The sequence below is a fragment of the Alligator mississippiensis genome, chromosome 3, assembly GCF_030867095.1.
Source record: "Alligator mississippiensis isolate rAllMis1 chromosome 3, rAllMis1, whole genome shotgun sequence".
Taxonomy (NCBI): domain Eukaryota; kingdom Metazoa; phylum Chordata; order Crocodylia; family Alligatoridae; genus Alligator; species Alligator mississippiensis.
The window spans coordinates 158,325,673-158,347,475 of NC_081826.1; the positions used below are offsets into that span (position 1 = coordinate 158,325,673).

At 43.0% G+C, this 21,803-nt stretch overlaps 1 protein-coding gene across 4 annotated transcripts in view; it reads left to right on the forward strand.

The window, feature by feature from the left end:
• FSD1L (fibronectin type III and SPRY domain containing 1 like) overlaps positions 1 to 21,803 on the forward strand; it is a 53,058-nt gene that overhangs the window by 25,200 nt on the left and 6,055 nt on the right. For 2 of the 4 annotated variants that reach the window (XM_059724588.1, XM_059724592.1), the window contains 7 exons: positions 9,265 to 9,474; positions 9,855 to 9,953; positions 10,232 to 10,361; positions 12,799 to 12,831; positions 18,118 to 18,215; positions 18,820 to 19,071; positions 20,138 to 20,226. In XM_059724588.1, the coding sequence (XP_059580571.1) occupies positions 9,265 to 9,474; positions 9,855 to 9,953; positions 10,232 to 10,361; positions 12,799 to 12,831; positions 18,118 to 18,215; positions 18,820 to 19,071; positions 20,138 to 20,226 (911 nt within the window). The remainder of the gene's footprint in view (positions 1 to 9,264; positions 9,475 to 9,854; positions 9,954 to 10,231; positions 10,362 to 12,798; positions 12,832 to 18,117; positions 18,216 to 18,819; positions 19,072 to 20,137; positions 20,227 to 21,803) is intronic. The other 2 variants (XM_059724589.1, XM_059724591.1) reach the window with 2 other exon arrangements.

Sequence of the window (21,803 nt, forward strand, 5' to 3'; positions counted from 1 at the left end):
CCTGTAAGCATGCTGGCGATTCCTTCTTCCTAGGTGCAGCACCTTGCATTTGTCTTTATTGAACTACATCCTGTTCTGTTCCACCCATTTTTTTTTTTTTTTTATTTTTTATTTTTTATTTATTTATTTATTTATTTATTTATTTTCCAACCTGTTGAGATCTGCCTGGATTCATTCCCTACCCTCCGGTGTGTTAACTTTACCCCCTAATTTGGTGGTATCCACAATGCCTTTTGAGAAAAATCAATATTATTCTAATCCCCCCCCCCCCCCTCCCCCTCCTTTTCGGACTACACTGTGGGAGTAGCTGCCATGAACTCATCCCCAAAGCGGGTAAAATTTCCATCCCTGCTGCTTCTGGTTGACCCAGGGGTAGGGGGAGCTCCAAAGCTGTACCTGCCCTACTGTAGCTGGACTGTGTGGGGAGTCAGGGTAGTGGTAGTGGGTCAGAAAGGGTAGCCTGCCTTCTGGAGCTAGCTCCATTTAAACAATCCCACCACTGTAAAAGATTGCTGATCCATTTGTTTGGATGCACAGAACACAAATGTCTCTAGGTACAGCAGCCTACCCAGTTGCTGTACATTGTGCTAGTAAGACCAGAATTTTTTGTAATATCACGTGACTTTAATCAGTAACTGTTTTCAAATGTGATCTGAAACCAGTACACTTCAATTCATTGTTCCACCTCTGGTTTTTAAAAGATGGTAGCAGGTGGAGGGGACCTGGGGCATTCCCTCTATTGTTGTTGGTACCCTGTTGCCCAGCCCTGCTTTGCCCCCTCCCCCTCATGCCAACAAGCCACTGACATCCCACATCTGCAAGCCAGATGGTCACTTTGTGAGCTGAATCTGGCCAATCGGCTGTCACTTCTGTCCTTATTTGCCAGTTTATAACCAAACTTGATGGGTGGGGAGAGCTTGCTGGAATATGAAATACTTAATCTGTTGGTCATATGCCATTTCAAGTTCCTGGTGGCTTTTTTTTTTTTTTTTACTAGTCATGCCTTTTTATTCTGTGTAATGGTCAAGTAGCTTCTAAGCATAGACTTTGAGACTAGGATCTTCTTTAGTCACCAACCTAATTCTTATTGTCAACTAGTAGTTGATACTGGCTGAAATCACGCACGTGCTTCTTGCCCTGTCTCAAACCCCTTTTGAGATGGGGCAAGAGGCATGTCTGGAAACAAAAAATGTTCCCCACGCTGCAAGTTTGTAGCGCGGGGAGAAAATTAGACCCCTGGATATGGGGTCTAAAAAAAGTGGGGCAGGACATGGTCCTAGACTGTGCCCTGAGGCAACCAGAGGCGGGGTCCTCCACAGAGATGCTCTGACTGCCAGAGCATCTCTGTGGTTGGCCCTCGCCTTGGTGCTGAAGCACACAGCTTGCTAGGCAGCATCCTGCAGTACTAGGGCTCCAGTGCCAGTAAGTAAGGGGTTGGGGGGGGGGCGTGCTGGAGGAAGGGGGAGGGGACTATGGGGGGAACCCCTGCTGGCCCTGCCTCCCCACCCCAGCATCCCCATAGGAAAAAAAATAAACCAAGAAAACCCCCCCTGGTACTTGTTGGCAGTCCAGCTGCTGTCTGTATCACTGGGGCCCCACCCACACAGTGAAGGGCAGAGGGACAGCCCCAGCCTGGGCTCTCCTGCCCTGTGCTGCCTGGGTGGGTGGGCTCTGCCAGGAGGCCCCAGAGCCCTGCCAGCCCCTGCTTCTAGGGTAAGTAGAGGCTCTTTTCTTTGTGTTTTTTATTTGTTTTAAAGTGGTGGTGCCTGGGGTTGTGGGGGGCAGCCATGGGGGCCTGGGGGTGTAAGTGGGGGCTGGGGCTGGGCAGGGCAGCCATGTTGGGGGGGAGGGGCTGAAGTAGACACCGGGCAGGGGGGGCTGGAGTAGGCCATGTTGGCCTTGCAGGGGGGTGTGGGGAGCATAGTCCCTATGTGGGGACTATAGCCCCTGTGGGAGGGCAGCAAAATATGTATTCATGAAACGCATATTTAGAGTTCACTTCATATTATGATGGAGACTCTGGTAGGCTTCCACTTTACTGATATACCTACAGTGTTAAAGCAAAACCATTGTCCAACTGATTTCTCTCCCCCCCCCTTTTTTTTTTTTTTCTCTCTCCTAGTGGTCTTTTGTTTTACTTGTGGAGGAACGTGGATTTTGGGGTATTTTACAGGGTGACTTCGGGATATTTTATTTTATCAGGGATTTTTCAGTTTTCCAATAGGGAACACCAGAATTCCTGCAAGGGAGGCCAGTGGCAGGACCCTGCCTGCTCAGAGCTGGCACCTCGGACCCAGCTGGCTGTGGCTGACCTCCTGGCCAACTAGGGCCCAGAGGACATGCTTTGACAGTACAAAGCAGGCCACCACACCCAGAACATCTTCTGGGCAATAGTTGCCTAGGTGGCCAGGCAGGGGGCACGCATGGCAGTAGTGCCACACAGAGGCCAACCCTGCAGCCACAACCCACTGGCAGCTGGCCCAGAGGGACAGATGCCTCATCCCAGTCTGGCAGGTGTGCAGCAGGTCATAGCCAGGTGGCAGCCCCCACTGCCAGACTGCTGCAGTGGGTAGAGGGTGCAGGGAACTCTCCGGGCTGCTTCAGCAGTCCAGATGGCACAAGGGGTAGTGTCCTCAGGTACCAATTGCCTGGACCCCAGAAGCTCCTGAGAGCGAGGAGCCCTGAGCTACTTGCCAGGCAGCTACTTTTTGTACTGATGGAGCCAGGATGGGGTAGCCTTTTATACTGCTGGGGACAGCACAGGTGCTAGCCCTGGACTCTAGCTCCCCCTGGCTGCAGATCTGGGAGGAGCCAGGCAGGGTTATTTTGCCCCAAGTGGCACAACTTTGTTGTTCCGCAACAAAGTGCATGTCCAGGTACATGCACTGAGGCAAAAAGCCCCAGCTCAAATTTGCATTGCTTCTATTTGAGCTGCTGCAAGCGCACATGTTTGCATGTGTGGCCACACTCCTGGAGGCTAAGGATGGCACTAACAGCCGTTTATTCTTGATTCTTGTATGTTTCATTGTTTGTAGGGTCGTAGTTTCATAGTTGCTACGGTCAGGAGGGACCTGGACAGATCATCTAGCCTGACCCCCCCTGTCACAGGCAGGAATGAATGCTGGGTTCACAAGACCCCAGACAGGTGATCATCCACCCTCCTCTTGAATTTGCCCAAGGTAGGGGCAAGGACCACTTCCCTGGAAAGTTGGTTCCAGATTTTGGCCACCCTAACTGTAAAATATTGCCTTCTGATCTCTAACCTAAACCTATTCCCCATCAGCTTATGACCATTGTTCCTTGTCACCCCAAGTGGTGCTGGGGAGAAAAGGGCTCTTTGTTTTACTTGTGGAGGCACATGGATTTTGGGGTATTTTATCATCAAGTCTGACCCCCTGCCATGGCAGGAAAGAGTACTGGGGTCATTTGACCCCAGCAAGGTGTTCATCTAGCCCCCTCTTAAAGACCCCCCCCCCCCCCCCCCCCAGGGTAGGAGCCAGCACCACTTCTCTTGGAAGTTGGTTCCAGATCCTAGCCACCCTGACTGTGAAGTAGCGCCTCCTGATGTCTAGTCTGAATCTACCCTCTGCCAGCTTGTGGCCGTTATTTCTAGTCACTCCTGGTAGTGCTCAGGGGAACAGGGACTCCCCCACTGCCTGCTGGTACCCTCTGACTAGTTTGTAACATGCCACTAGATCCCCCCTCAGCCTGCTCTTGTGGAGGCTGAACAGGTTCAGGTCCCTTAGCCTCTCCTTGTAGGGTCTGCCCTGCTGTCTCTAGATCATGTAGGTGGCCCTCCTCTCAATGCTGTCCACAACCCTCCTGAAGTGCGGCACCCAGAACTGGATGCAGTACTCCAACTGCGGCCTGACCAGTGCCGCATAGAGGGGGAGGATCACCTCCTTGGACCTGCTCGAGATGCATCTGTGGATGCATGGCAAGGTGTGGTTGGCCTTCCTGACCGCGTCCCCACACTGTCGTCCCATGTTCATTTTGGCATCAATAATGACCCCAAGATCCTTTTCTGCCTCTGCACTGACAAGAAGGGAGTTCCCCAGCCTGTAGGTATGCTGCTGATTCTTTGTCCCCAGGTGCAGCACCTTGCCCTTTTCAGTGTTGAAACCCATCCTGTTCTCATCTGCCCACCCCTGTAAGCTGTCTAGGTCCAATTGCAGCCTATTCGTCCCTTCTAGCATGCTCACATCCCCCCACATCTTGGCGTCATCAGCAAATTTTAACAGGGTGCTTTTTACCCCCTTGTCCAAGTCACTGATGAAGATGTTGAACAGCGCGGGTCCGAGGACCGAGCCCTGGGGGACCCCACTGCCCACGTCCCTCCAGGTTGAAAATGACCTGTCCACCACCCCTCTCTGGGTGCGGCCCTCTAGCCAGTTAGTGACCCATTTGACTGTGTAGGTGTCGACGCCACCGTCCCCTAGTTTTGTAATGAGAATGGGGTGAGAGACAGTGTCGAAGGCCTTCCTGAAGTCCAGAAAGACAACATCCACTGCTACCCCTGCATCTAAGGATTTTGTGACCTGGTCATAGAAGGCCACCAGGTTGGTCTGACAGGACCTGCCTCTAATGAACCCATGTTGGTTGCCTCTAAGCATAACCTCCCCTGCTAGCCCCTTGTGGACATGCGCCAGGATAATTCTCTCAAAAAGCTTACCCAGGATCGAGGTCAGACTAACTGTCCTGTAGTTCCCTGGGTCCTCCTTCCTCCCTTTTTTGAAAATGGGAACCGCACTGGCCCTTTTCCAGTCCTTTTGCACCACACCAGAGCACCACAAATGCTCGTAAAGCCATGCCAGGGGTCCCACAATGACCTCTGCTAATTCCCTCAGCACTCTGGGGTGGAGGTTGTCAGGACCAGCTGATTTACATATGTCCAGTCCCTCCAGAAGTTCCCTGACTAGATCCTCACTGACCCTAGGCCTGGGTGCGCCTCCCCCGGGGCCTGAGGGGGTCCCAGCGGACGGGCTGATCTGGTCCCTGCTCAGGAAAATGGAGGCAAAGAAATCGTTAAATAAGTTAGCCTTGTCGTCTGGTGCGACAACCGGATTTCCTAGCATGTCTTGCAGAGACCCCACATTACCCAGTACCTTCTTTTTGCCCCCTATGTATTTTAAAAAAGGACTTCTTGTTGTCCTTAATCCGGGTAGCTAGTTCCAGTTCCATCTCCGCCTTTGCCTTCCTTGTAAAGGAAGAAGTTTGATATGTTGCTTGCATTGCTTACTTTCCCACAAATAGGTACAAAGTTTGTCTGATGCAGGTTACTATGTATAGATCCTGAAACATGCACAAGAACATGTACAAAAAAGCACTATTTCCAGTAACTTCTACTGTGCAGCTGGCTGTTCTTTTCCCCCCAGTGTTAGTGGGTTGGTTGTATTTTTAGTTATGAGAGAAACTGTTTTGATCTCTCTTTAAACAGGGATTCTTTGTAATTCCATTTGAAATGGAATTCTTCTCATGCAGTGGCTTTTAAACAGGGCCCCATGGGGTCCTGGACTTTTGTCATAGGTGATTTAGGGGTTGCCATAGAGACTGGGGGTAATAGTAGTGGTTGATTTGGAGCTGCATGTGTTTAACACTGAGACATTGCTTACACTTGCCTGACTCCATTTACATCTCCAGAAGTTCTGGAGGCAGGCAGGAGCTGCCACCTGCAGTCTTCAGCGCACGTGCACATCTGGCAGCTCTGCTACTCCCTCTGTAGCTTTCCTGTCAGACAGCAAAGTGCATTCTAGGGAGGCATCAGCTGCTGAAAGGGCGATGGAAGCCATCCAAGTGTGGGCATATTTATATATGGTAGTAAAGATGCGGTGTGTGTTTCTTCTACCTGGCAGAGGTGGGTTTTACTTTGCCAAAGCAAGTTTCTGCTCCTGCTAAATAGCTTTGGGTGGGCACGCACTTCACTTTTGCCAGCAGAGCTAGAGTAGTGTAGATCAGCCGTTTTTTTTTTTTTGTTTTGTTTGTTTGTTTGTTTTTCCCCTAATGGGGTACAATTGCTGTAACTCCATACTGGTAAGAGTGTCTTCAGTGTGTGGTGTTTTTTTTTGTTGGTTTTTTTTTTTCCATTGGGAGATAAGGGTCTTAAATTTGTCTAAACTTATGATCAAATTAACCACTACGTTTTCATAGTAAGGGTGTTGGGTTCATAGTTACAACTTGCATTTCTAGGTTTTCAGCACTTGTGCTATAACACCTTAAGTTGTATTGGTACATTGAAAAAAGTTGTTTGTTAACTCTTCAGCCCTGCATCAGCCACCCCCAGGCACTAGTGCATCTTTTCTCTTCAGTGGTGATTTAGTTCTTAAGCTAGTTTTGTATCTTTTATTGTCCTAAGAGACATGAATAAGACCACTGAACCAGATGCAAATTATAATGTTCAAGTATCTTCATGTATTTCATCCTAAAAAGTGGCCCTGGAAATGACACCATTTTACTTGGCAAATATGTTCCTGTAATAGTAGCCCAAGTATTGGAGGGTGGAAGAAACACATCCACTTTTATTATGTTTCTTAAATGCCTTTTGATATTAAACACTGGACATCTCTTTTCAGCCCATGAATATTTTGGTGTTCAGAGGCTGAAATGATTTGATATTGGAACTATTTCCAGCTAGTAGTGTTTAAAGATATAAGCCCTTAAACCTTGAAATAGTATGCATGATCATATGTCAGTCAAACACTATATAAAACTGTAATGTTATATTATAACATTACTGTATGCATGCATGTATTTTAATTTTACTCTACAGAGCAGAATAGCTTGTTGCAAAGTGTTCCAATTTGTGGGAATAAAGTACAAGGAATACTTTAAAGGGCTCTGAAAATAGCTTTTGAAGAGGTCAGGAAATTGAGTGGAGAACTACCTTTGCAAAGGGGTCCTTGTGTCCACATAAATGTGACTCCCAAGGCTTATTGAACATAGCAGGACGTAGTAATTTAAAAGTACAATTAACTTTCTGGCTTGGGCAGGCAATTATTTTGGGCAGAGGGCAGCTTACTGAGTTTTGGAAAGCCATCAAGGGCCGCATGACAGGCAGCCCAGGGCAGATAAAAAAAAATTTAGAAAATTAATATTTAGGGGCCCCATGGGTCAGATAGAATGGCCTGGTAGGCTGCATCCGGCCCCCAGGCTGCATTTTGCCCACCCCTGTTCTGGCTTGTTTGCTCTGTGTTCACTGGTTTAGCTTCAGAAAAGAAGTTTGTGAAGTTGTCTGTATGGTGAAGTGACTGCCTACCGGCAAGGCTTGATCTTTTTAATTAGGGATGCAATGATGAAGATTATTGGCTGATCATTAACCAGCCATATTGGCTGATACCAATCCGATAGCCAATATGCAGCCTGGCAGATTGGGGAACAGCATTCAGCAGGTAAATCTGGGAAGGGGCAGATTGAGGCCCCCATGGTGAGGGAGGGAGTGGGGCAGGCACTACCCAACTCGGGCAGTGATTGTGCCCCTGGGAGCGGGACTGAGCCATTGGTGGCTCTTCTGGGGGGTGGCTCCCTGCTGCTGTGTGCACCTGTGGGGGAGGTATGGGGGGCATGTGCCCCCCAGATTTGTGTGCTGGGGGAAGGCAGGCTGCCCACTGCAGGCTTGAGGCTAGGGGCTGCACTGGGCTCTTCCCAGAAGGAGGGCTGGGTTGGGCCTGCACTCGGGGTGGGTGGGAGTAGCACTGGGAGGGGTGGCTACAGGGTGGGCTACAGCCACACCAAAATTATGGCGCAGCAGGGAGCTGCCCTCCAGATAAGCTGCCCGCAGGTCTGTCCTGCTCCCAGCAGGGTCACATTTGCCACTGGCTGGGCAGCCCCTGCCCCTGCCCCACTCCTTTCACTGTGGGGGCCTCAGTCTGCTTCCCTCCCCCCACCCCAGGCTTACTGGCTGGACACTGCTCTCCAAGCTGCTGAGTTGCATTCCTGGCTGCATGCATGGCAGCTGCGTGCATACACGTGGCATTTATTGATGACATAATCAGCTACACCAGCCAAAAAAAGCCAATTGTCAATTATGTTAACTTTATCAGTGCCAGTCCAATGTGGACCAGTAAATTGATACAACTCTACTATTTAAATTCTCAACTGTTTCTTTTCTTTTCAATATTACATTCTTCCATGTATAGATTACTAGTGTACAAGCTTAATTTGAGCCTCTCAGTATTTGATGAATTTGTTGAGAGGATTTTTAATGCAAGTGGGGGAGGCTGTCCAGTGTGCTTGAAGGTGCTCTTTAGGTAGTGGTTATCTGAGGATGCTGATCTGCTGTAGTAAGAATACCCAGTCATTATCGAGGAGGATCAATAAAAAACATCTGGTTACTCAAATCTGTTTTCTGAACCAGCTTATCACTATCATAGTCATTACCGAAAACCAATGCATTGAGGATTTTGTAAAGAGGGACTTGACATTTTATTTATTTTTTTCAGTAAATATATTTTTTTAAAATCGGTGTGGGAGATTTCAAGGAAAACTAGATATCAAAATGTGGGGATTCTAGACCAGTCTTAAAAATAGCCTTGTTCCCAATTGTTTCCTAAGTGGGGAAATAACTGCTTACTCTTAGCAAGGGTTTGAAAGAAAAATAAACTAGCAATTGGTTACTTCTACCAAAATAGTTTATCTTAGTACAGGCTTACATGTTTTGGTGTATAAGTTTCATTAACCTAGTATCAAGTACTCTAAATAGTTTATTTCATAAGGCATGTCTTAGTACCTTTTGTAAACTTGGAATATAGGATAAGTCTCTGAATGTGACTATATTGTATCATCTCTGATGGAGTCTTTGTATAGGATAAACTGTGTTCTTGCTATGCGATGTTATGAGCGCTCTAACGAGTTCTTTAAAAAGATATGAAAGAGAAGTAGGACAACTTAAGAGCAGAGCACTTTTAAAGAACCTTTTTAAAGAAGTTATTTTAACCATAGAATGACAATCATTAATCCCTTCCAAATTTAACTAGGGAGACCTTATTATATGGTACTGTTAGTAGAATATAAAATCGGCTCCCTTTCTTGCACTAACTTGTATTTCTTATCAAAGTGATCATTTTAATATTCCCTTTCATATATGCATTCTAAGTGAAAGTCTGCCAGTGCTGTTGAAATGTTAGAGATAGAATAAAGTTGGTGAAAGGAATGAGTGCAGTTGAAACCAAGACAACTTACAATCCTTTGCTTAGGAGAACAAAGACTGCAGCATTATGATTAGTAAATCCTTTTCATCAGTACTTTTAATGTTCTTTTTGTCTCTTGCAGTTCCTAAAGCTCCAGAGATAGACACAGCAGAGTGTTTGGTAGCTGACAACACTGTAACAATAGCCTGGAGAATGCCAGAAGAAGACAAAAAAATTGATCATTTTGCTCTGGAATATAGGAAAACTAACTTTGATGGGCTTCCTCGTGTGAAAGATGAAAGATGTTGGGAGTTAATAGATTATATAAAAGGCATTGAATATACATTATCTGGTAATAATTGCTTATATACACTTCTCTTGAATGACCTCAAACAAAATTGATATAACATTTGAAATTGGCATTTTTGATAAATTCAGCATGGAATAAAACTCTTATTTATACTTTGTATGCACCATAGCAAACATATAAAGTCCTTCAGTGAAAAACATTTTGTAAAAAGTAAAATATCCAATAAATTTTAAAAGGGCTTTCAAATGATCAGCTGCGAGGGCCTTATTTTATATAGACTCCATGTGTCCTTATTTTTAGTTGCTAGTCTTTCTTCTTAGGGGCAAAATTTGAACATTCCTCCTTACTTTTCTTGAATGTTATTATTGTTTGGATCCATAAATTAAATAATTCTTCAGTACTTTTTTTCCCCCCCCCCCCAGGTCTAAAATTTGATTCCAAATATATGAACTTTAGAGTACGAGCTTGTAACAAGGCGGTGGCAGGGGAATACTCTGATCCAATAACTCTGGAGACCAAAGGTAAAATTTGGATTGCATCTTTTAATAAATATTAAGAAAATGGTATCTTGAGCAGCAAGGAATATGTAGCTTAGTAGAATTTTAAGTAACTGAACTTTACATCAGATTGAGCTTGGACATAAGAATTGTATGAAAAATAATACAGCTTTTTTTTGGGTGGTCTTTATATTTAAATAAAGAAGCCAAAGGCAATAGATAACCTGCATTAGAAACAAGGTACATTGGCAGGGAACTTCAATCTAAGCTGCTTTACTGATATGCATACTTGTCTTGGCCAGCACTTGTTTTCAATTTGGATGGTACATCATCTCACCTGAATCTGAAAGTTGAAGATTCTTATGTTGAATGGGATCCTACTGGAGGCAAGAGCCAAGAAAACAAAATAAAAGGAAAGGAGAATAAAGGCAGGTGAGAACTGTAACTTTTTGTAAGACTTATTTGATGCCTTAACTTGATTAGGATTAATATGTCTATGGCACTGGAGTATCTTTATGTAAGTATTTGCTAGAAGCATTAAGCTCCTTTTGAATGGACACGACTATCTTATTGCCAGCATTATAGGCAGTTTCCTGTACATAATGTTATGCCAAAGGCCCCAGCTACAGGTCTTGCCTGGCACACCTGACTGCCTATAAATTGGACCAGGAAGTGATGGATGGCAGGGGTGGGAAAACAGCAACAATATCACCTTTTCTTTTTTCCTTGCGTGCTGTGTCGTCGTCGTCGTCGTCCCCCCCCCCCCCCCCCCCCCCCCAAAAGAGATTCCTCCTTCCCAAAACATGGTGCATGGAGAGGGACTTTCCTGGAGTAATGACTGAATGCTGGCCACATGCAGCAGAGGTGAAATCCACTCATCGGCCTCCCTTGCCTTCTCTACTGCTCAGCTAAAAAGCTAGAAGTTTGCCTAGCTGTCTGTGACAGAGTTAACAGCTGTGATGAAGTTAAATCTCTAGCTTTTGGCTGCAGAGCAAGGTGAGGAAGTATTGCAGAAGAATGATCTTCACACCTGCCACACAACCTGAGGGAAGCACAGAACATGGCAATCACTCCAGTGTTCCCATGCTTCCATTCTGGCATGGAAATGAGCTCCCTTGCTTAAGATGTGAACTCCAATTTTGGATGGTTAACTTTTTTGGGGGGAAAAAGGAGGGTGGGAGAGTAGGTATGGTATGTGATGTAACAATGGTGTGTTCCTCTTTCACAGCAGCACAGTTTCTTCCCAAGAACCAGGATAGGAAGGATTCAGTAGCGGGTTAAGGCAGCACTTCTCAACCCCTGGGTCGCGACCCAAAAGTGGGTTGCAAGAAATATGAAAAGGTCGCAAACAAACTTAAAAAACAAAACAAACAAACAAACAAAAAAAACCATTCTCCTTTCAAAAGAAAAGAACATGAGAAACCATGGCTTTTTTCCCTTGCAGGGTGGTAGAGTTCCAGCCTGCAAGGGGCTGCTTGTGCTCCCCCCTGCCCCATATACTGGGGGTGGGGAGCAGCGGGTAGGAAGTGAGGGGCAGTGGGTCAGGATTGGCCATTGTTTACAAATGGATCCTAGTCCAAAAAAAGTTTTGAAAACTACTGGGTTAAGGCACATGCAGCACAACTTGAAAGAAGTTTGTCAAAAGTGACTTCCTCAGTTGGATTTTCTTTCCAATATCCAGTTAGGTGCTCGTAAGATATTCTACATAAGTCTACTTTACCTTTTTTTTTAATTCAGGAAGCTAACTTTATTTTAATTTATTAAACCTTCTTAAGTGCCTTGGTCTCGCTTCTGACATGCCTGGATTCCACAGCATAGTAAAACAAATTAGACTCAAGGGCTAAAGTGGTCCTGTTAATGTTATCAGGATAGTTTCATCCATTTTCATGTAGGATGAAACAAAAGAAAAATGGGTTTTATACAGATGCAATCCTATCTAAAACCCTTCTTGAAATGGTAAGGGATGTGTTCTAGTGTCCTGACTTTTTTTTTTTTTTTTTTAGATTTTATCTTTCTGTAATACTGCAGAATTCTTTGCAGTACTTGTTTGCAAGATTGCTGTTCTTAGCCCTTAAGTTGGCTGTTATCCAGTAATATTGTTGAACTTTTGAAATATTCTTACTTTTTTTGCAGAGAAAATGCTACCTTTTAGACTTGGATTCTTAGGATTGAGGTCTTGAACATCCAGGTCAGGGGTGAAGGAGCTGAAGTTTTAGATTCCTAGTTGTCTAGCCATGAATTACATAAAAATTAACTGCCTCGCATCCAAGGGGCATACAGTAACTGTCCCCACTTTTGTCAGTTTAATTTTGAGAAGAGCTTCATATGCTTGCTCTTGATCACTCAGACATCTCAGATGACTCTATCTTGCCTTGGATATGGCTTATATGAAATGAATTTGACTAACCGCTATTAAATTCTGGTTGAAGGCCGGTCAACTTTGGGATATTTCTTGGAGTCTTAGTTGATTAGAGAGGTCATCGATGATAAACTGAAATAGTAACAATAACAAAAGGTGTCAGTGAATCAGATAAAATTTGCGGAACTTAATTTTTGCTAAACAACCTTCCTTTATAGTCTTAATCATCAGTAAAAATTCAGGTACCATGTCCAGAGTTATTTCAGTATTATAAATAATAATATGAGGGTTATTGCATTTATTTCACTATACTAGTAATTATGAATAAAACTGGCACATTGCATTATTAGATAATGGAAGATATCTAACACTTGAATACAAACACGTTTCCAACTACTGCAGATTGCCTGTAGAATGATTTTCATTTTAAAAGACCACTAAGATTTGTCTTGGGTAGATGTGTAACAGCTGACTAGTAGTTTTTAACAGTTGCTTATTTCTGTCTGACAGTGGCCAGATTACTGTGCTGAAGAACAATACAAGGTGATGACCTACCTCCTCTTAATTTTAGGATCTATCCTCCTAGCTTTGGTTAAAAAAATAAAATAAAATAAAAATGGTGCTTTTTATATTATCTCTCTAGAATATTAAACAAGTGAATCCAACAGCCTTTATCAATCATCAAAACAGTGTATTTCTACTTTTAGCCTAATCTGAATTAAAAAATACATGGAGAAGATTTGAGGTGGTCCCATTCCTTGGGGCAGGGAGGCTATTCTCCATTGTTAGCATTTTTTCCTAAAGTTTGGCATGCACCACGACTCTTCCTGAAATCAGAGTCCTGGATTAATACTTAGATTTCAGTATAATATTCTACTGTTTGCATAACTAAAAAAAATAAGTGCCTAAGAAACGCTAATTCTTTTCTTGTATACAAAGATGGAACAAAACCAATTTCTTCCCTAAAAAACTGTTTAGTCATTGTCCCTACTCCTACACCACACCTATGTATAAAGCTGTTGTGTGTGAGCTAGGGGTGCACTGATAGAGATTTTGGGGGCTGATATAAATTATTTAAGGAGGCATATCGGCCAATACTGATGGATACAGCTGCCTCCTGGTGGCAAGTCTGTGAGGGCACGTAGGGGGGCAGATCAGTGCCTCCCATGGTGAGGTAGGGAGGCAGCAGGCGCTGCCCAGGGAGGCAGGGGTGCTAAACAGTGGTATGGCTCATGGGGGGGTGGCTACCACCACTGCTTGCACCCTGGGAGGGTCGGGGGGGAGGGGATATGTGCCCCCCAGATCTGAGGTGGGGGTGGGTGCTGGAGCCAGCACTGTGCTGGGCTTGGAGCAGGCACTGGGAGGGGGCTGCAGCCACCCTAAACTTCACTGCTCCCAGCACCACAGTTACCAGCCACCTGGTGCAACCCCAGTTCTTCCCGGCGTGTGGGTGGAGGCTGGACATGGAGCCAGGTTAGGCTCAGTGGTGTGGGGATGGGAGCAGAGCTGCGGCAAAAATTTTTAAGGTGGCTGCAGCCCCTTCCAGGGCTGCTAGTGCTCAACTTGAAGCCCAGCCCCCGACAAGAAGGGCCTCATGTAGTGCCAGCTCCAGCCTGCCCCCCATCCTGTGGAAATCTGGGGGGCACTCCCCTCCTGGGGTACAAGCAGCACCCAGAGTGGCTGTGCCTCTGTCCTATGGTGGTTCATTCATATTATGAATCTTCCTGGGAGATCAGAAGCAGTAAAAATGTTCCGTGGCGGGAGGGGAGGAAGGGTGGGGAACCAGCTCCTGATGCGCTGTATTGTCCTTTTTCTGCTTAGTTTCAGAAAGTGTGCTGCCCTTGTATGAAGTAGTAACACTTTCTTAACATCTGTTGGCTCCTAGAGACATCTGCTGCTTGTTTTATAACTCTTGGATTTTTATACATTTCATGTTCATAAAAACAACTCTGATTTAACTCTCCATTAGTGGTGCACCAATTAAAGATTTTCTTGGCCGATACAGATAGCTAATGATTAACCAACCATGTCGGCCAATGCTGATCCAATAACTGATGTTTAGTAATTACTCAAGGTATTTTAAACTACTAACATAAATGAACCTTTTTTTGTTCATTTGTTACACGCCCTGTCTGCCCAGCCTGCTCCGGCCCTTGATGAGGAAGGCAGTGACTGCCTTATTCCCATGCAGGTCACTCCCTCACCCACAGCTCCTACCCACAGCCCTGCTCCTGGAGCAGCCCATGCTGCTATACTGGGTGGGTGAGGTGGGCCCTTGTGTGGACAGTGGCGCTGGGCATCTTTGGAGCCCCAGATGTGCTGCTGCCTCGGTGCTGGCAAGCCCTTCATGACTGAGCTCCTGCAGCTGCCAGGGAGAAGCCACTTCTGCAAAGGTGCCCAGCAGAGTGAAATGTTCCTTGTGTGGAGCTTTACCCTGCCTGCGCACTGCCCAATGTCTCTGCAGCAGCCCCAGTGCTCAGGCCCCTGCTGTGTGTGTGGTGTTATGACAGCAAGAGCTGGTAATGGTCCTTTTTCTGAGCACTGCACCCTGTGACTGTTCCTTACCACCCCTTCCCTGCTGCTGCTCACCAAGATTTGTCTGTTGCAGGCTTGGGCTGGCAGCGGGGCATAGGGACTGGACTGTGCTTGCCAGGATGCTTCAAGCACATGGCCATAATTATCACCTACAACAACCAAAAAAAGATGATAGCTGATCATGTCACTTCTTATTGGTGCCAATTTTGATAGCCAACTGACTTCTATCAGTGCACCCCTACTCTCCATGTAGTTCCTGTACCAAAGGAGCCAGTGAAAGTGCTTATGCTCATCTCTGTACAGCTAGTTCCATTCTAGCAGCAAGAACCAAAAAAAGCTTTGGGGGAAACCTACTGCCTTTTCTAAAAGTACTTGTATCAGAATAAACTCTGAAGCTGACCCACTGGCCAGTAGTAATCTAATAAACTTGTTTCACAGTGCAAGAATCCTGTTCAGACTAGTAGTGCCACCCTTGATGGAGCTCCAATTGGGGAAAAACACTGTTGTGCTCTGTAATAAGCAGATGTTAATGACCAGATAGGTTTCTAGAACTTGGACCAAAGCCTGCAGGTAACTCCTAACCATCCAGAAAATAACATTTTCTTTTGGCAAAATTGATTAAGAAAAACTACAGTGGCTGCCAAATTGCAGTGGTGCTGCTGCAAACATTTGTCACCTGATTAAATGCAGAATAGTTGTTGCAGTCTGTATTATTTGAAAACATTATCCTTCTGGCGAAAGTAGGGTATGGTTTTGTATCCATTTTTTTTTTTTCTCGCTTATTCCTTTCCATGCAAAACCAGAAAATCTTAATCGTTGAAATATACTCTATTGTATAAAAGTTTAGAAAAAGTAGAAAATGTCACTGTTTAAACTATTAAAGGCTGTTAGATTCAAATAGAGCAAGTTCCTGAAATAAATGGTCATTTACAGAACAGTTTTGGGGGGCAAGTGAGTATCATTTCTTCAACATTTGCATAACTTTCATTTAGAAAAAAGCGATCTTCATTGGGCTGCCTTTGACTAATGCTTAGTCTCTAAATGACCATGTCACTTTTTGCATAAGTTGCTGGACCTCAATTTAAATAAAATCTAAGCTTTGTCTCTTGATAGAAAGCAGAAGCTAGTAGTTTTTTTTTTTTTGCAGTGCTGTTTTTGGAGCAGGATGGAATGTGCAGTACATAGTTTTTCTTGAAAATCTGCTTTAATTCTTGGCTTTGCTATTTTTCTTTCATGCTTTCACTTATTTCTTCCTTTTCTTTTGGTAAGTAAACTGTTACTTTTTATTACTGTTTACTGGCAGCATTTAGCTGATTTGCCACACTTAGAATTTTATTTTACACATTTACATTCTATTTATCATTACTTTTGCAAGTACTTTGGAAGTGAATATAGCTACTTGCCGTTTTTTGTAGCAAACTTGTGTCAGTCCTAAGGTACATCCACACCACAATCAGGATGGGGAAAATAACCTAGAGAACACTGCTAATATCTCTTGTTTACAGTACTGTAAATATTACAAGAATAAGACAGATCCCTGAGACTAACATAATTTTGTAGTGACTATAACATTGCAGAATAGTGGAGGTATTGTCCTTTTATAGAGCCAAGAAAATTGTAAAAGCAGAATCCTAAACCTAACATCAATAGGAATGCTCCCCTGAATTTTTAGTAATGGCCATAAAAATATTTTATGATATACCCCTTGCCATATCTGCTTCGTATATGGTACACTGTTGTGGTAGCAAACAAAACATAACTGCTTTTCAGCAGAAGCAAAGCTAATGCTGTCTCTGCTGTCTAAAAATGTTAGTGAGATGCACCTTTGTCTCTGCTAGAAAAAAAGTTAACCTTAACTTACACTAATGTAACTAAACATGATGGAAAAACACATCCTGTTCAAGTTTAATTTTCTCTAGCTATTGCAGTAAAAACAATAGCACATCAGTTAGCATCCTGCAATGAGATGAAACCTTAATGTTTTAATAAAACACTCCTTCATTTTTTATCGTTAAAATATTCACTATTTTAAAGTGAAAGTTTAAATTTTTGAAACATTTCATCTAGGTTTGGAAATAATAGAAAAATTGGCTAATTCAATTACTTCTAAAAACATGGGCGCTCACTCGATTCATTTTCTTCATAGAAAAGAGATAAAAGGATCACAGGAAGCAAAGATACAGGGAGAAAGTGTCTTTTGACAGGATTTTAAGAGTTAATAGAGAAAAGCCTTTCTTGGTTTTGCTTACTCCATGAAAAGGCCATGTTTCTTAAAGTCACAGAACTGCTTTACCAACACTCCCTATCGAATTAAATGTATTAATGGAGACGCTAGTAGCTTTTGAAACGTCCTCCACGATGCACATAATGTGGGCAAGTAGGGTCTATTTCTTTTTTATTAATAAACTTTGGATTATGAATGAATAAAACAATGCTTCCAACATAGATCCCTATCTCCAGTGGATTACAAGAATTTTTGAACTACTAAATTCTGTCTAGCTCTTCAATCTCTCACTTTTTTTTTTTCTAATTTAAGTACCCTCCAACTTGTATCTCACCTTTTAAAGAAACATGACTGCATTGTATCCAATGTCTTATGTAGCAAAATTTGTTTTGTCTGGAATCATGGGTCAACTTTTCTTGTTAAATTGGATACCATTACATTTTTAGAGAAGCTTTATTTCATTACACACAAGAAACGAATTGGAGTAGAAATGAGTAGAGGTCGTTATATTGCAGCTTTTTCAAGAACGTAAAGATTACAGTAAGATGCTTTATTCACTTCCTGAGGAACATGCATCTTGTGTCTTGCTGTGCCCCGGCTTACCTGATATCAATAAGCTACTTGTTTAGATGAATTGGTTACAAATTCTAATGCAGGCAAGTGGCCACCAGAATTTTTCTAGAATTGCCAGCAATGAGGCAGAACACTTTGTCTAGAATTTAAATGTGGTACTTTTCACATGTTAAGCCAGTTGGGTTTTTCTTAGGGCTTTTTTTTTTTTTCCTTTCAGCTGCTTCTCTTCTCTTCCCCCATCTTTTTCTTTCAACTCCTGGTCTTTCCCCATTTCTTGCATGGTTTTATTGAAAGTTTTAGAATGCTGCTTATGGTTGGTTCAGCATGCAGCCTCTAATAGCCGAGAGCCATGCCTGTGGCAGTTTTAGTTTAACATTTTTTTTTTTTTTTTTTTTCCTGGCACAGTTTAAAATTTATATGACTGTTGGGAAGATTTCTGTCCTGGACTGCAAGTTCTATTTTTCTTGTTGGTTTTTTTTTTTTTTTTTTTTTTTTAGAAGTGGTACACCATCTCCAAAAAGGACATCTGTAACAAGGTCGCCATTGATAAGGGGAAGCAGAGATCGCTTTACTGGTGAATCATATACAGTGTTGGGTAAGGTGAACTTTTCATGTTCACTTGTACAGATAATGGTATAGAAGGGCAGAAAAATTTGAAGTTTTTGTGAGCATGTGTATTTTGTAGCTTATAAGCCAAATGCTTATTTCCCTCAGTGATTTCCCAGTCACAGCTTATGGGATTTGTACTCTGAATCCTCCTGGTTTTGATCTCTGCAAAGGTCCATAAGCCCATTCAGAGACTGTCTTTTTTTCTTCTGAGGAAATGTTTTAGTTTTTGATGTAGTTTTCTATTATAAGACTCTAAGTAATAGTGACAGGGATTACTACTTAGTCTTCTAATGTGAAAGCTTTTAACATCTAGGAATACTAGTAATATTAAATACTGTATTCTGTTAAGTTACTTGCCTTCAGTGGACAGCAGGGAAAGATTCCCACCCTACTTCTACTTAACTGAAGATGCGTGTATTCTAACACTTAAATTTTTAGTCTTTTTCCACTGGACTTGTAGATCACAGAAGTAGTCTCCCATCTAGGAGTGATCTCTGGGCAGCAACAGAAAAGCCTTTTTGAAGAAAACACATGCTGTACTACACAGTCTCTCAGTAAAGAGTAAAAGCCACATCACTGGTCTGTTGCAGGAGACACTACTATCGAAAGTGGACAGCACTACTGGGAGGTGCGAGCCCAAAAGGACTGCAAATCCTATAGCATGGGAGTAGCATATAAAAATATGGGAAAATTTGATCAGCTGGGAAAGACTAACACAAGCTGGTGCATCCATGTCAACAACTGGCTACAAACCACTTTTTCAGCCAAGCACAATAATAAAGCTAAAGCCCTAGATATGCCTGTTCCAGACCGAATAGGAGTGTACTGTGACTTTGATGGAGGTAATTTTTTTTTCTATATTATATTATGGACTTTACTGAAACAAACAATTTAATGGGTTGGATCCACCATGTCAAGTTGCATTTCCACTACATTTACATCCTTATATTCTAGCATTGTTCCTTCTATGTTGATTCCTAATCTTTACTTACGAACAACAAAGACCCACTGAGAAGGATTCCCAAAAGTTTTTATAATTGTTGAATTTCCTAGTTTCATTCAAAAGTCTGCATTGAATGCATGACAAACTCTTACTTAAAATGGTGCAAACTTTCGTCAATTACAACCTAGGCAAAAGACAACTCAGACAGCATACCTGATACAGAATTAGTAGAGGGAGACTGTTGGAGAAATTATTTGTAAACCACTGTTCAGTCTGTCGGATACTTCAGTTGGATTCGGATTAATTAAAAGATTATCTCTTTCCAGAAATGGTATTAATCTAATTTTCATCCAAACAAAAAAACACTCTGGTAAACACTTGTGATTTAAGTAGTTGCTTCCCAACCCACTTCTGGAAGGTGACTGAGATGATTCTTCTTTCCACCTTTACTTTTACAGTTCTGACACTAACGTATTATTAGACGGCTGCTTATCTTGGTCTGTTTTAGGCCACTGGCAGTAAGTCATGGTCCTCTAGATGCATGTAGGCTGGCCTAGGATGCTCTTTAAAAGAAAGGTGTACATTTACCAAAATGATAGAACATAGAGGGCTGAAAGGACCTTAGGAGGTCAAGGCGGCATAAACCTAGCCTAAACCAGTAGTCGGCAAACTTCTTAATTGCAGGGCAGAATGATGCAGAAGCAGGCAAACATTTAGAAGTTGAATTCTATTTGCATAACTTGGAGTTCTAGAATTTGGGACATTTAATAAAGCAAGTGACAAACTTCCTTGTCAGTACTTATAGGCTGTCTGCATACTCTGTTAATATGCAACTTTTTTTTCTGGGATTCCAGACCTTCTTTGTTCAAAGCAGTATTGTAATTGTAACATGGTATGAGACCTTAGAACTGTGACAATTTGTCTAAATGTGTGAATTTCTAAAACCTGTCTTCTTTTTTTTTCAGGCCAGCTGACATTTTACAATGCTACCTCAAAGCAGTTGTTGTATACCTTTAAAACAAAGTTTACTCAACCACTATTACCAGGTTTTATGGTCAGTTTAAAAATAACTTTTTAAAACAATGTTAAGAACAGAATAAATATAGCTATGTTTGGACTTAATTATGGGGGACCTCTTAGACAGCCAAATGAGGAGTTTATTTGGCATTAAATGGGATTCTTGCGACCCACTTTCTTGTTTTTAAGCTAGAAGCAGCCTTCTGTTCAAGAGAAGGAATTCTCCACATAGAAGTGTCTTTTCCTTGTCCCTTGAAACTTCCTTCAAACTTTTTTGAGAGAAACTTAAAGGAAATTGCTTTTTCTCCTTTTTGGCTTAAGGAGCCTGCCAAAATAACCAAATACAAGGGGCTTTGGCTTCTGCAGCAGCATGTGTTCTGCTAGGAGCTGCCAGAGTAGGTGAAATGAAGTAGGCCAAGCTGGGTGCACTTTTCTGGGTCCCCTGTCCACCAAAAACCACCACAAAGTTACCCAACTTTCAAAGCATTAATGGAAAGAGAACCTTGGCTGGCTTTCCCCAGCCAACTATCCTAGGGTCCAGCAGCTGGATTCAGCAGTTTGTAGTCTCCCCCTGGCCCCCACATCCCTCCTTGTTCTTGAAGCTTAAGGGACAGCAACCTGTGCTGCAATATGAAAGGTGCAAACCCTACTGAAATGCAGGCAGGAAGACTATTTTTGTGTATATTTACTCTTTTCTTCTGTTGCTGTCCTAGTTGTTTGTGTTAGAACCTGAATTGTGTTAGTGTACTAACAACTATTTGTCTGTGACTCGCATTAATATGAAGGGCTAGTATCAGTAGTTTTTAATGGTGTAAAAAAAAAAAAAAAATTAAGAATAGCAGTTGCAGGAGTATGGCCCTGCATGTACTATGAGCCATCCTCTTTGTCCTTTAATTATGCCTATTACAAAGGCTGAATTAAAAAAATTCTCCCTGCGTATCAGTTGTGTGTCTGTACCAGGGCAGCCATGTTTTGTTTTTCTGTCAATTTTTCATCTAGTGTTAAGAAATGGAGAATAAAACTAGGGAAGTAATATGCTCCATGGAAGGGGGGTGATGGTAAAATTTATTTTCTAAAGAAATCAGTATGGATAACCGAAACTTGCCCTATAGGAGAAAATGTGTATTGGTTCCTTTGTCCCTCTTAAATCTGGGTCCTTCAATTACTCATCACCAGGTTTTATTTTTCCAACCCCTGTCCACCTTCTAACACTGTTCATCAAGCCTTTATGTGGTATTCAAATGAAGCAGTCCCCCCCTCCCCCCCCCCCCCCCCAAACCATCTGAAAGCTGCTGCTGTAGAGCAGTGCTGTTCACTTTTTTTATAGGGGTACTGTGCTAAAAAAAAAAAAAAATCTACTGTGGGGTAGAAAATGAGAAACTTTATGAACTGAAACACCCAATTGCCTGGTTCTTGCACTGAATTTTCACAGCAAGCTTATAGTTGTCTTCCACATCATTTTAACAAGCTATAAGGCTGCCTCCAGATGGTGGGAGTTTTTTTTGTCTTCTCTACAAAAACCCCTGTCTTCTCTTGTACAGAGGCATGGATGATGGGGCTCCCTCCATATAGCAGCAGGGGCTGATCAGGGACACAGATGCATCTTTCCTTCTT